Raw genomic sequence first — 14572 nt, 5'->3', positions numbered from 1 at the left:
TGTGGGCTAGAAATGTCCTTAATAAAGCATCCTTATTTTTCTGTTTTGTCTGCCTCACTTGGTGGGAAAAACTTAAACAAGCAAGTGGCAGACTCTGTACCCTTGGTTGAAGGTTCCCCTGCAATGGAAGGAAATAAGGGAGAGGCCCAGGATGACTAGAGTAAAAAAGGAGTTTATATATTTATAAATGCCAAATAAATACCAGAGGCCACCCAATGCCCCCTCCCAGACAGGGCTGTCTCACCCAACGCTAGGCTTCTAGGGTCTGAGACATCTTGGCCCCAAGCTACAGCCCAAGAGCAGCTGCCAGTCTGGGTTACCAGGGAATTGAGTGGGGATGATCTGTCCAGCCAAGATTCACTCCCCCCATAGCCACAGGCCTGTGTCCCAGTATAGGGCCCTATAGGGGCCAGACTCAGGGGGAGAAGGTGGTCATCTCCAGTGAGACCCGCTGCCACAGCTCCTTGGTCTGTTTGCTGCGCTTGAGGTTCTGCAGGATGTCGTTGAACTGCATCATGCCCATGGGTGTCAGGCAGAAGGCGCTGCGGGCACTGCGGATCGCATTCACAAAGTCGTCGTAGTCGGCAGGGGTCAGGTGAATCAAGCGGTGGTGGATGTACTGGAGGAGGGTGTGTGGAGGATGAACCACCAAGCTCAGGGCTGGGCCCCTCCACCCTTGCCTACTGGGTGATCTGTTTGTTCCCTGCTGGCCCTAAAGATGCTCCACCCTACTCCATCCTTTCTGGATAGTCACCTGCATGTATGCCTGCTGGCAACGCTGCACCAGTTGGTGGAAGGCCGGGGCACGCAGGTGGTTGTGGGCATGAGCGGGGCTCAGTCGCTGCAGCGTCTCCATGACGATCTCCTGCAGCACAAACGGGCTCAGCACCCCCTTGGCTGCCCCCACACAGAACTGGTGCACGTAGTTCACTCCTGGGGGGCAGGGGGAGGGGCATGAGACGGGGGTGGCCACCTCTGCCCTAGGGACCCAACTTTTCTCTCTCAGCTCTGGCCTGGCAGAGAGCCTCCCTCCACCCCAGGAGCTGAGGTGCCCCCACCCCCCGCGCACGCACACATACCCGACCAAGGCCTCAACTCAGCAAGAGCTAGGAAGGAGGTCTGGGATAGGAAGTTGGGGGGAGCAGGTGAGGGGGGAACAATGGTCCTGGGGAGGGGAGGTGTTACCCAGCTTTGCTGCCAGCCCCAGCAACCATTTGACATCATCAGTGTAGGGGGGGGAGCGGGAGAAGTTGTTGGGGTGATCGTTGTGTGCCCGGCGACCCAGCATCTCCAGTGCCAGCATTCCTGGAAGAGAAGGGCAGATACCTTCTCTTTGTCCTCTACCCAGACACGTGGGTATGTGACCGCACAGTAAATAAACGGCAGAGGCACAGAAAGGGCCCCTCTCTCACCAACACGGTAGGCAGCGTGCAGGTGATGTAAGCTGTGTGGGTTGACAGGTTGGCTGTGCGTCTCCTCCTCAGGGGGTGGGAAGCCCCCGCTCACCAGAGGGCTGGGCTGTGTGGTCAGGGCAGGCAGCGAGGCACCCTGGATGGCTGGAAACGTAGAAGCTGGATGGACACTGCTCACTGAGGGTGGAATGAAAGCCACGTGAGAAACTCCAGAGCCCGAAGGACAGAGAAGCTTCCCTCCCGCCTCCCTGTCCAATGTGCCTCCCCTCCATTCACCTGCTCCCTGTCCCCACAACTCACAGGCCACACTGGTGGGCAGTGGAAGCCCTGGCTCTGTGTGGTAGGGATGTACTGTGATGGGTGCCATGGAGGGGACGGGGAAAGACACAGCAGTGGCAGCAAGTGAGGGGGCAGTCACTGAGTAGGGGTACTGAGCCCCCAGGAATGCAGGATGCACACCCTAGAGGACAGAGGAGGAAGAAAGGAAAACAGCTTCTATATACTGTGACTCCCTTCATCCCACAACTGAGTGTCACTGCATGTCTTAGTAGGGTGGGATCCCCTGGACTCTCGGACCCCTTCACCCAGAGGATCCACTCCTCAGCTCCCCGTAAACTCCCACCCCCAATCAAACACTCGCCTCACCTGTGGGTACGCAGAGCTGGGCACAGGGAAGACGGCAGGCCGGGGCATGTGAGGCATGGGGTGGGCCGGGTGAGCTGGGTGGGTGAGGTATTGAGGGCTGCAGGGCAGGTGGGGCTGTAGAGCAGTGTAGGGGTGCAGGCCAGGGGAGTGACCGTGCCCCAGTCCTGGACCTGGATATAAACTGGACCCCACTGAGATGACTGGCACCACTGTGGCTGCTGCTGTCACTGCTGCCGCCGCCACTGTAGCTGACTCAGTCCCTGGGCCCCCCCTGCCCTCAGGCAGCCCCCGCCCAGCCTCCCCAGCTGCCCTGATCCCACTGGCACTGCAACTTGTAGCCCCTTCCCGAGCTGTGGATGAGCCACCTGCTGTTTGCTCATACAGCCAGAACCACTGGTGAGCAACCTCAAACAACACTTCGGGGTACACGCCTCCACCCTTAGCCGCCTCTTCCACTGCCATACAGGCCTTCTCCAACATCAGGTTATCCTGGAAGGGAAGGTGCAGAGAGTTAGGGGGAAAGACTTCACCCCACATTCCAATACACTTATAGAAGACATGCTAACATCTCCATCAGAGGTGGCTGATTCCCTGGGAGGCATCAGCAGACAGGGCCAGTGCTAGTGCTACACAGGTGCTACATAGGGACTTGCTGACCAACTGGAAATCAAGGTCCAGGTCATAGTCCTAGTTCCAGATGAATTGAACCACCCTTCCTATCCAAGTCCCATCATTTCCCTGAGGCCTTCCCTAAGTATTACATCCCTAATCTATGGGCCTCCATTTTCTTACCTGTCAAACTGGAATAATCCTAACCTCAGAGTTGTAAAGAAAAAGGTAATTATGGAAGTGAAAGCACATTAACAAGCCTGCATAGTTTGTAAATTCCAGGACATGGGAATCAAGAGCTGGGTCCTCATCTTTTCCCATGTCCAACCACCCCATCTCCAGATGTCCCACAGCAGGTTCCCAGATTGCCTGTAGAAATACCTGCTCCTTGCACTGTACCAGGGCCCGCTGGATCTCGTTGGGGTTCAACGCATGAGCATGAGGCAGGCAGCTGAGGGCTAGTTCCGCTGCTGCCCTCACCATATTGGAGTCTCTTGCCCGTGATGCCCTGTCAGCCAGGGATGCAACTTCAGGGGGCGTCAGGTGCCCATCCCAGCATTCTACCAGGATGGTCAGGGCTGCGCTGCCAATCTCCATAGCCTGGCCTTCGGGGAGAGGAGAGAAAACCAGAGTGGATTTTAGAATGGGCACCACTGGAGAGTGAGAATGATCTTTTCTATCAGATCAGTAAGGCTCCAATTTCATCAACTAATCCCCCTTTTATGCCCAAACCAGGACAGTAGATTTACCTGTAATCCAGGAAACGTGGGAAGAATAGGTACGGGAGAGCCAGTTGGGAGAAACAAAGTTGTGCAGGCCAAGGGCATAAAGCCCAATCTCGAAGGCGCAAAGGTGCAGATTGCGGTGAGGACCCTGGTGGCCCCCTGAGGAGGAGGGATGTGTGAAGATGGAGGTGCTGCTGTTGCCCCCTGCCTTGATCAGCACTGTCTTGGCCAGTTCAAAGTAGAAGTGTGCAGCCGCCTCTGATGGCTGATTGGGTACATGAGGGGCATGACTCTCGGGGCGTCGGCCCTTGTACCTGAAGGGGCAAGGTGGTAGGGATGGGAATTGGGATTTTTCTGAAATAGATGTTGTGTGGGTAGATGACGAAGGACCAGGGTAGGTGGGGACACTGGGGGACAAAGGTTAGTTATACTTAGGGATATGGCTGAGGACCAGCCAGATCAAGGAGATGGGTACTTCTTCCCACTGACCTGCCAACTTCAACCGTCTTGGCCCGGGCCCCTCCACTGGCACTGGCCCGGCGACTTCCACTGGAGGACGAAGAGCCCAGAGAGTCCGAGGAAGAGCTGCTAATGCTGTCACTGTCCTGCCCTCGACCCCAGGAAGTGGGGGCCCAGCCCCCTCGAAGTGGTCTCCGGCTTAGAGTAGGAGAGCTATCCGATGTTGTTTCAGGGGCACTGCTGTCAATGCTGGCCATGCCTAAACCCCCAAGACAAGTCCATCCCAGAAGTCAGATTAGCAGACTCTAGCATTCAGGAGTACCTTCCCTCCAAGCCATCGCAGCAGTTGACATACCTGTGTGCTTCTTCTTAGGCCGCCCTGGGGAGCCCCAGCCTCGTCCATTGTAGCCTCCGCGACTGCCAAGTGCCAGGCGGCTTGGAACCTTCCCCTCTGGCCTTGGGGTCAGAGCTGCCTCAGATGGGAGACCCTCACAGGGGGAATGTGGGGAACTCTCTAGGTAAAGGAAACGGGATTGGGATAAACCCAGGAAAGGGAATCCCAACACGGCGCTCCACCATCCCCCTAGCCAGTGCCCCCACCTCACCAGGTATGTTTTTCTCTGTGAAGCCCTCAGTGGGGGCTGGCCCGGCCCCTGTCACACCCCCTGGCTGAGCAGGCCCTGCAGAGCCTGAGGTCAATGGCTGTAGAGTCCCAGGAGCAGATGGGCCTCCATGTTTTGAAGGAGACCTCTGGCTGGCTGTGGCTGGACGGCTTGATGAGTAGAACGAACTCAGTGTTTGTGGCTTGTGGGTCTGGCTCTCTCGGTCCAAGAGTTTGTCTAAGATCTGGAGGACAGAGAAGCAAAGACAGGAAGCACCTTTATCTTCTGACTTCATGATTTCCCTTCTCATTGTAGCATCCTCAAGAGATAACCTGGCTAGTGCAAGCAGTTAATGTGCTTGGCTATTAACCGAAAGATTGGAGGTTCATGTACCTCTGAGTAGAGGTGCTTTGGAAGAAAGGCTTGATGGTCTGCTTTTTAAAAATCAGCTACTGGAAACCCTACGGAACACAGATCTACTCTGACACACATGGGATCTGTATAAATTGGAGTTAGCTTGATGGCAACTGGTAGGCTGGTGTAGGCTAACCTGGTAGAAGACAGGTGCTGGTTTATGTAACTTGGTATATCTTCCCTAACAGTTAACACAGGGCTGAATATGTGGGTATCCAATACTGAAATGAGGGACTTGCTGTCCTGTTTCTTCTCTTCACCGCATGCCCAAGCACTCCTCTAGCAATCACTGGTTTCCCTTGTTCTTCATGAGGTCTCCCTAGATTCCCCACTTACTCCTACAGGTAGACTAGTGCTTTTCTCATTGTACTGAGAGCTCCCTGAGCAGAGATGGCAAACCTGTCTCTCTGCCTGTCAAAAGCCCAGTCCCTTAGTCCCTTACCTTCTTGAGCTTGGCCTGGTCATCCTTATAGGTGATCATGAGTACCAACGCCAGGTCACCCTTCTCACGGCGTGTCCCCTCACAGAGGAGGGGATGCTCTGCCTCACTCACTGTTGTTTTCATGCCTGTGAGAAGAAGGGAGCCTCCTGGGGATTGACAATCACCGTAATGGCCAGGACAGTAAAGGTTCATCTTGGTGCAGTCCACATCACTTATGGAAGGTCCCGTTACCTATTACATCCTACTGTGCTTTTAAAAGCCTGCTATGGCTCATGCTACCTCGCCAACATGCACCCATCAGTTTTAGGAAGGTTGGGTGCCTCACTGTCACGAAGACTTGATTGCTGCTGTGTTCCCTCTATCTAGAACTTACTGGCCATTTAACTCACGTTCCAGATTTTATCACCTCCCTGAGGACTTTCTCTAGATTTGTGTTCTGCTGCCTTTAGAATACCCACGAACCACAACATACAAGTTTGCCCTGAATCCTTGACTCTCTCATAGGCACTAGTTGGCTCAGACACATTATCCTGGCTCTTCATTACCACATGAGCCCTTCAGAACCAGAGCCCAGGTCTCATCTCTTCAAGGCTCTGGGTGTTTTCAAGATACTAACACACTCACCCAAGGCAGCAACTGCTGCTTCAAATCCCAGCTCCTCATCACCAGGCATCTCATTATTCCAGTTGCGACTTGGGGGTCGGGAACCCGTGGGAGAAACCACTGAATGAAAGATGGAATGAGAAGTGTCATGGAAAAGAATGAAAAGGAAACCAAGATCTGTATCATCACTGACATGCCCAGGAAGCTACCTAATGGGTCTTAAAAGTGATTCACAGCCTTGGGGCTCTTGGTTTTTAATGAAAGCTACCCTTACCCAGTTCCCCACTTGCTGAAGAGCCCAGCACCATACCTGGAGCACAGAGGACATCAAAAATGAAACTGGCCAACATAAGAGGCAACACAGGCCGATAGTCACAAAGTGTCCCCTCCCGGAGCTCTTCTGCCCGGCCTCTCATGGTACTCATCTCCCCCGGCCCCAGAGGGATCTTCTTGAGCAGGGCAGCCACCTCAGACTCTTGGTATGCCAGTTTCACCTAGGGCACAGGAAGGTGCTCAGACCTTCAGTACCTCAGTGAAGATCGAAGTACAAAACTCAGAGGGAAATGAGGTACAGGGCTCAGAGAAAACTTCTGACCTCCAAGGCCTTGGTAGAAGCTGGCGGCCGCTGTAGCTCCAAGGCAAACATGCCAACTCGGAAGGCCAGGTTGTGATGCTCTGGGCGCTCACTCAGCACTGTCAACAGGAAGGCTGCCTTAGTTAGGGTGTTGGTGGCCACCCAGGTCTGACGGCTCGTTGATACCTTGTTCTTCTTGCCCTAGAAAGGGAAGCACAGGAAGGCAGGCAGATGAGCTAGACTCACCATGAGACAGGAAGGAGGAGGTTCTCTCATGGGGTGGGGCATAGGAGACGGTCAGGGTTAAGTGGGAATGGAGAGGGAAGGGGATAGCTTCTCTCTTACCTTAGCAGGGGGCGGCTCTACCTTGAGGTCGGGTGGGTTGGCTAGCAGGTCCTGGGCAAGCTCCACAGTGAGGCGGGAGGCCTCATTGCTGTAGCCATGCGCATGCAGGGCCTCAGCACAGGCAAATAATACCTGGAGAGGGCACAGGCACCAGACAAAAAATTGAAGGCCTACTGCCAGGGGCAGGACAACAGGCTCACTCACAAATATCCCTTGTTTATGACTTGTATATGCTGGGCCCTATTATACCTGATCCTGAGTGTACCACAGAATGGGTTTGGTTAGAGAGACAGAGACAGTGTGATGCCAATTACTGCTGGGGAAATTCAGCAGAGCAGGTAGGTAGACTACTCACTGGGACTTGGTACAGAGGAGCCGTATCAGGTTAAGGCTTCCTAGAGAAGAAACTGCTAGGGTTTCTAGACCTAAAAAAGGAGTTAAAGAGCTAACCAGGCAAGGGGTGGAGAGGGCTATACAAGGCAGAAATGCCAATCTTTGCAAAAGTATGGATCCAGAGACACCATGGCAAGCTTTAGGAGTGGTTCAGCTGAATGGAGTATATGGGATCGAGTAGCTACATGAGACTGGAGAAGCTAGCAAAGTCCACATCAAGCAGAGCCTTGCAGGTCATGCCAAGGACCTTCACTTTGATTCTAGGGGAGCAATGGGAAACCACTGAAGAGTTTTAAGCAGGAGAGTGATACAATCAGTAATTTGAGAACAATCAATATGGAAGCAGCAGGAATGAGAATGGCCTGCAAGTAGAGGCCAGTTAGCCTACTACAGGGTTCTCAGGTGAATTCTGGCACTTCCAGCTAGAGCCAGATAGACCCTCCCAGCTGTGGCTAAGAAGCACCAGCCCTTTCTTTCTCAGCTTCCTCAGTTTCCTCACCTCCATACGGCTCTCCTGTTCCAGCGGCTTCAGCCCAGCAAACAGGTCATGTTCCTCCCCAGCCCCACCCTCTGTCTTCTCTTCCTCGCCCCCAGCCCCATCCTGGGCATTCAGATAATAAGCTTGGTAGTCATCATCCTCCTCTCCAACTGCAGGGACTGCCTCTTTGGTTTTTGGGAGACCGTTGCCACTCTCATCTGTGGAAGGGAGGTCGTCCTGTGTACAGACTTTCCCAGGCAGTAGGCTTGGGGGGCCGGCAGAGGCTATGGGAGGCTCAGGCCCTTCTGAGAAGTATACGCCACCATCTTCTTCATACGTATCTGGAGGATCAGGAAGGAAGGTGGAAGGGCCTCGGGTGCCAGCAGGAGGAGGGCAAGGTGGAGGGCTCTCTGGGAATCCTCCAAAAGTGCTAGCCTCGGCACCCAGAGCCAGGCTGCTGTCGTCCAGGTTCATCTCCGCCAGGTCAGGTTCCAGGGAGCTGTCTTCACTGCTCAGCCGTTGCTTGCTCCCACTGCCGCCTGCTGAGCCCTTGCCCCCACTGCCAGCCCCACCCAACGACTTGGCTTTGCCCCCACCAGTACCCATCTTATGGAGGGCCTTGTCTCCCCCCTCAGTTGAGAGGCGGCGAGGACCCCGCTGTGCTGAGGCGACCCCCTCACCCAATCCCTTCCGCTTGGCCCCAGGATCTTTGGGCCGCACAGTTGCCTCAGCAGGAAGAGGTCGAGACCGGTCCCGGGCTTCCTCCAGGCCCCCAGATCGAGAGACACCTGGACGTGGGGGGAGGGCCCTGGCCCAGCACAGTGCAAGCTTCCGGTCAGTACCACTGTAGGTGACACCAGGAAGTGGGTAGGCCTCTTCCCAGTTAAAGTAGCAGGCCTCCACTGCTGGCCGGAAGCCAGGGAAGAGCCGCTCCAGTGTCTTCTTGTGCTGCCCCCGCTTCACGTTCTCAATCACCTTGAATTGCCACTGGCGCAGCTGCGCACACAATTCCCGGCGGCTGTGGGAACAAGGGGCAGGAAGCTGCTGGGGGCAAGATTCTGTACGGAGAAGGGAAAGCCGGGAATGGAGTAGGTATATGCCCAGGAGAAGGATGCAGGGAAAGAATGCAGGAAAGCACTTATTGGGCCATCCCCTTAGACATCCCTCCAAAGCTCATGGTTTTTGGAAAGTGGGTGCTGTTTTAGGAAGGAAAGGAAGAATGTCTCTCAGGAAAAGGCCTCACAAACCACTGACTACCCTAGTGCTCAGCACCTCCCATTCCCCCCTTGGACATGCACCAAGAAATGAAGTCCTGGTCTGTCCTAGTCTCAGTGCTGTGGTAAGTGAGGAGACTCACCGCTGAGGGCTGAGTGCAGGATCCAACACAGCCAGCCTCCACAGTGTGACCATCTCATCACACATGCTGGCACATGCATGGGCTGCCACCTCTGACTGCCCATTGCTACGGCCTGTGTGCCCACTGGCGCTGCTGTGTGAGGCTGAGGTGCGCACACTGTACCACCAACCTGTTATCTAGAAACAGAAAAGGCTATGAGATGTACCAAGTAGCCCTGGGAAAACAGAAGCAGCCCTCACCAGAAAGAGGGGAGGCAGGTGAAGAGAGGAAGGCAATGAGCCACCACAGGGCCCCCTGACTCTGGGGAGATTAAATCTACCTGTTCATAAGTGAGGCATTGGTCAGTAAGGATTTCTAACAAAGGAGCAGCATTGCTGTCCCTCCGCTTGAACATCTCCCGCACGATGCTAAGCAGGTTCCAGACGCCCTCTGGCTCCCGGCCCCTCAGAGGGCGTAGCAGACATGCCCATTCAGCAGCAGCTGGAGGTTCCGTGGAAGACAGATACATGGAGTTCACATCACTGCAAAAAGAGCAGAGTATAGAAGGATGTCCCTAAGATGCCCTTTGGACTCCTGGTGTGGCACTGTAGGATCAACACTGGACTGAGAACCACAAAGTCAGCTGTTCAAACCCATCACTAAGAACTGGAATCAACTCAACAGTACTTAACAACAAGATGCCTTGATAAAGCTGATGAAAGTGCAACAGGGCTTTCATCACAGTATGGGAAAAAAGGATGACCATGACAAAAACTATGACTCTCTCTCTGCACCTCTCAAAGGGTCGGTGACTATATAAGATTATCTTCATCCACTGACTATCAAATATCTTCTGTGTGGCATGCACTGTGCCAGTGCAGGGAATAAAAAATCAAAGAAACAGACATGAACTTAACAAGGTTCTACAACCCGAGGGATGCTCCCTTCCACCACAGACAGGGATGAAGAGGTCCCAGTTACCTGAAGACCACAGGGGAGGGGCCACAGAACTTGTGCAGGGTCTTCTTGATGTTGTCAGTGAGTGTCGACTCATCTAAGTACCAAGTACTCTGGTCTGAAGCCGAGGGTCCAGCTGTAGGGTCTGGGGGTGACAGGCAGACAGTCAGTCACTTGAGAGATAGAGACCCAGATTTGCCTGACAACAGCAAGCCTTTAGAAAGCTCTGTACTACTGGCTTTCTTTCTTCCCCACCATGCTCACCTGGGGCTCCACACACTGTATTGATGGCTGTTGACTGGGAGGAAAGGAGTTCATCCAGGAGACGCTGGGCTGTGGGAAGGATCTGAAAGAAGAAAGGAACAATGGCCAAGAGAACAAAACATAGGTGAACCCAAGGGACCTGAGCCTAACAGGAAGGCTTATCCGAAGACCTGCTGGAGCTTTTGGGTGAAAGGGTTTGCCAACTTCACTCACCTGCTGAGGGAGCTCACTAATGAGGTACTGAGCAAACTTCTGCAACTGGTCCCTCTGTAGTCGAGACAAGGACTCTGAGACAGGGGCACGCAGACAGACTGCAGATGCCTGAAGGGGGACATGGAGAGAAAGGAAGCAGTCTGAATAAAGGTGACTGAGAGCTGGAAACAAAGAGGCAGTGTAGGAGAGGCGACAGGGCTTACACTGTTAACCAGGCAGGCCACACAGAAAGGAAGGATGAGTATGGGAGAGGGCTGAGGAAAATTTGGGAGATGCTCACATTGTGAATGCGGAAGAGACAGAGTGCCACGACATGGGTACACCATTTGGCCCCAGCGCCACAGGTGCAGCTGCAGGAAGTGACCCGGCAGCGGTCGAACATCACAGCCACGTTGTAGGCCCCCTTGGGGGGGACCATCTGAGGAGGGACCACTGTAGCACTCAGGTGGAAGCCTGGGGAGACATGGGCTTGGTCAGGGAGAAGACTTTGCCCTTGACCCTGGCCCTGCAGGTTTAACACATGGCTGGAAAGAGACACAAACAACCTGCTCCAGCTTCTGCAGGAGGTCCTGAACTCATAACACAGGGAGTGAGAGGCGCACAGTATGCGTCAGAGCATGATGAAACCCTCACCTATCTGCAGGGGGTCCTTTACAGCCCTCATGCGGAAGAGCTGATCCCCTCTCTGGAACTCATCTGCACTGCCGTTGGCCAAGCAGGAATACAGCCTGGGAGTAAAGAAGAGGATACACAGATTGCACAGATCCTGTCAGAGACCACAAGGTCCTGAGCAGTCTCCTCAAGGGAACTCCCACTTTGGGAAAATCCCAAGTACTTCCTCCTCCTCTCCCTGTCTTCCTCTCACCACAGTCCCAAATACAACATCTGCTTTGTTCTGGGGGGTACCCCAGCAGTGTGACATATCAAGACCCCATTCCCCACCCTATCCATCTCACCGAATGTCCTCTTCATTCTCAGGGAAGCTCCAAAACGCAATTCGGAGTTGTAGCTGCTCGGGCACAGGAGGGTAAACTTTCTCTACCACTTCAAACGGGATATGAAATGCCACCTGTTTTGCTGATAACTCCACCAGTGGGATCACCAGTCCATCTTGAGAAACAAAAGTTGGGGTAGTGAGGGGAGGAGAGAAAATGAACAGGGGGCATGATTACTTGGCACCAATGCCAGTACCACATCCTGAGCCTTACCTTCACTGTGGAAAAAAAAAAAAGCATAAAACTTGATGAAAATCCAAGGAACCTCCTGCAAGTATATGTTAACCCTAAAGACTCCTTCTGGGGAAAGCAGGGGATCTGGACCTTCTGCCTAAAGGCTAGAAAAGAAGACACCAGGCATATCCCAGGAAATTCCTAGCCAGACAGATGTGTTCCAGGACCAGAACAAGTGACCACTCCCACAAAGCTTTGCCTCTAATTGCTCACATGTTTAAACATTTTAGATTATTATTACACTGTCAATGTCCCTTCTAGCATGCTGTTCTCTGATTGCCTTTTTTACTACCCTTTTTCTCTAACTAACTCCAAGTCCCCAAGAAGGGGAGATGGACAGGGTCCAGAGGAGTTAAGGATCTCCAAAAGAAAGCAAGAAATTTGCCCTGCGTTTGGCACACCTGAACCCAGACTTCCCACAGTGGAAGCCCTAGTGGGGAGCTGACTTCTTATCCCAAGGGAACCTAGCTGCTGCTGGGGAATCCCCTGAGTACGATGGCGTTACCACTCAAGAAAATTCTCCACGCTGTTTTAATAGAAAAACAATAATGACAGAATACAGACTGCACATCTCACCCAATTCCCGGGCAGATTAGAAAATCATGGAAATGAAAGGAACCTTCAAACAAGCAAATAGACCTTAATAAGGAACTGAGGGGGGTCCAGGGGAAAGAAAACATGACATGCTTTTTCAGATTTTCATTTGTTCAGGCAGATACCAATTCATTGAGAATCTTATCAAGGCAACCCACACACGCAAATATAAAAAATGCAGGGAGGCCACAGGATGAGCCATAGTGAAGTGGGTCACAATCTGAGTGTGTGTGTGTGTGCGCACACAGGGCATGTGCTATAGTTCCCATAAAGCTGAATCCCATCATTCCTAGAGTGACACGTGGAAGTTTCTCTCTGTCCTAAAGGGGCTCCAGAAACCTCAACTGGGCAGTCTGGAAATGGACCAAGTAAAATCGCACAAATCCCACTCCGCAAGTGCTGAACGCAGGAAGCTGAAGAAGCCCAACCTGCACTGGGGCCCAAGCCAGGAGGAAGGCAGGCCAAGGGGGGCGAGCCCTGAGCTTGGGAAGCTTCTCCTCCTCAACACTCTCCCCCCCTTCATCCTCTCTAGTTACTAAAGAGCCAACTTCCTCACAGCACTAGGCAGTTTCTTCGCTGACTGGCCCAAGGAGGACAGAAACTCCCAGAGAAAATCAGGGAAAGTTCTTCAGACGCAAATTCCTGAATCGATTACCTCCACTCGTCCCCAGGTCCCACAGGAGCGCAGTCTAAGGCTCCCTCCAGTTCCCCGAGTCGTGGCTTCGGACAAATGCTCAACTGACCAGGAGACAAGGCTCGGGTCGAAACTCCAGCACAGCGCGTCCTCTCCCGGGCCAGTCCCCACCACCTGGCGCCGGGAGAGAGCCATCCTGGGTGCAGCTGGGATCAGACTAGAGCTCCGAAGCAAGAACCTCCCATTGCACTTTGCAATGGGTGACACCTAAATATGGTCACTTCTTCAGCACTTCCGGCGACAATCTGGCCCCTTCCCCACATTCTCTGTTCTACTTTCTGGCTTGTCTCGGGGCTGAACTCCGTTATGCATGCCAAACTACGAGACAGGCGTTTTCGCTCTTAGCCCAGTTCTTATGCAAAGGCACAACAAAAGATCGACTTTCCATCGCTAATCCTGTCCACCACAGCCTTTCCCTGCCCTCCTCCTAGCGCACACACAGACACACAGACACGCGCCGCGCGCGCTGCAGTGGAGAAGACAAGCGAACGAGTCGGCCCAGGCCCCCAGAATGCCTGGTCTGACGCCAGCCCACCCAGGAAGGCCGGAAACGCGAGGCCAGAAGTGCGTTCTATGCCTGGGACAGCTCCTGGTCTGAGACAGCCCCTCCAACCACCACCCTCACCTCGCATTCTGGTACCGCCACTGCCACCTCCAGCACCGCCGCCAGTGGGAGAATTCGGCCCCGCGGACTGTTTGCGCCATCCCCGCCAGTTCTGGCAGAGGCTCTCGGCCTCCGAGATGAAAGAACAGAGAGAATCCTCCTCAAAGCGGTCCGAATCCTCGAATGAGAAGCGCTCTCCGTCTTCCCATTCCGCAAACATCAGCTCCATGGGGCCCGCACCCCCCGGAGCCGGGTCCCCCCCCACGGAGCCGGGGCCTGGGCCGCCGGCCGGGGACTGAGGGGAGGCCCGGAGCCTGAGGGGCGAGCCGGGGCTGGGGGTGGCCGGGGCACTCAGGGCGGCCGTCCCGGGCAAGGAGATCAGGCCGAGGAAATACACGAGACTGGGCCTCGCCCAACAGTGAGGTACGAACAGAGATTGTGGCCAGTCTCCGAGACTCTGGGCCCGGACGAGGCGCTCAGCGGCCGGGGCCTCTCAGCCGCAGCGGCACCGCCTCCCCCATCAGCTGATCTGAACTTCCGGCCGCGCCAGCCGCTACCACTTCCGCCCTCGCGCGCTTGGGATTCAGACTCGGTACGGGCGGATGTAGTGGACATGTTTGTTTAGTTGTAGCATTTCCTGGGTTTTTTTTCTTCTTCGAATCCACCCTGGGACTCCATGAGAGGAAGCCACCCTCCCAAAGGTATACGAAACTACTACAGATCCCAGCAGTAACTCGGCGTCCAAAATAGCCTCAAGAGATAAACAGCCGCCATGCATGCCGGGAATGGTAGGCTGTCAAGAGACAGCACCGGAACCATTGGATGCTGTTATTGTCCTAACTCCCGATAGGCCCTGTGCCGCATCACCTTCTGGGCGTTGTAGTCCAGAAAGCCTACATTCCAGAAGACCTTTGGTAGGGTGCTGTGGAGTTGATCCGACTCATAGAGACCGGCACAACGTTTCCGAGGCTGTAAATCTT

At 54.2% G+C, this 14572-nt stretch overlaps 1 protein-coding gene across 2 annotated transcripts; it reads right to left on the bottom strand.

Annotated features, from left to right (window-relative positions):
- Positions 1 to 153: 153 nt before the first annotated feature.
- On the bottom strand, positions 154 to 14070 carry ZSWIM8 (zinc finger, SWIM-type containing 8). 2 transcript variants are annotated; one of them, XM_006835901.1, is made up of 26 exons: positions 13614 to 14070; positions 11428 to 11581; positions 11105 to 11199; positions 10752 to 10924; positions 10472 to 10579; positions 10259 to 10340; positions 10019 to 10139; positions 9378 to 9579; positions 9059 to 9234; positions 7723 to 8719; positions 6831 to 6962; positions 6507 to 6686; positions 6222 to 6405; positions 5933 to 6031; positions 5309 to 5433; positions 4456 to 4696; positions 4206 to 4364; positions 3881 to 4109; positions 3416 to 3705; positions 3048 to 3271; positions 2058 to 2546; positions 1689 to 1872; positions 1413 to 1589; positions 1186 to 1305; positions 755 to 933; positions 154 to 619 (listed from the first exon to the last, which is right to left on the bottom strand). In XM_006835901.1, the coding sequence occupies exons 1-26, from the start codon at positions 13819 to 13821 to the stop codon at positions 416 to 418; spliced, it is 5532 nt and encodes a 1843-aa protein (XP_006835964.1). In that variant the 5' UTR covers positions 13822 to 14070; the 3' UTR covers positions 154 to 415. The 2 variants fall into 2 exon arrangements, with proteins under 2 accessions (XP_006835964.1, XP_006835963.1); XM_006835900.1 differs by having other exon boundaries at positions 174 to 619; positions 755 to 865; positions 1713 to 1872; positions 13614 to 13821.
- Between the last annotated feature and the right edge of the window lie 502 nt (positions 14071 to 14572).

Source organism: Chrysochloris asiatica, unplaced genomic scaffold (assembly GCF_000296735.1).
Source record: "Chrysochloris asiatica unplaced genomic scaffold, ChrAsi1.0 scaffold00020, whole genome shotgun sequence".
Classification (NCBI taxonomy): domain Eukaryota; kingdom Metazoa; phylum Chordata; class Mammalia; order Afrosoricida; family Chrysochloridae; genus Chrysochloris; species Chrysochloris asiatica.
Note: the sequence above shows the minus strand (reverse complement) of the source record. Positions and strands in the feature narration are given on the sequence as shown.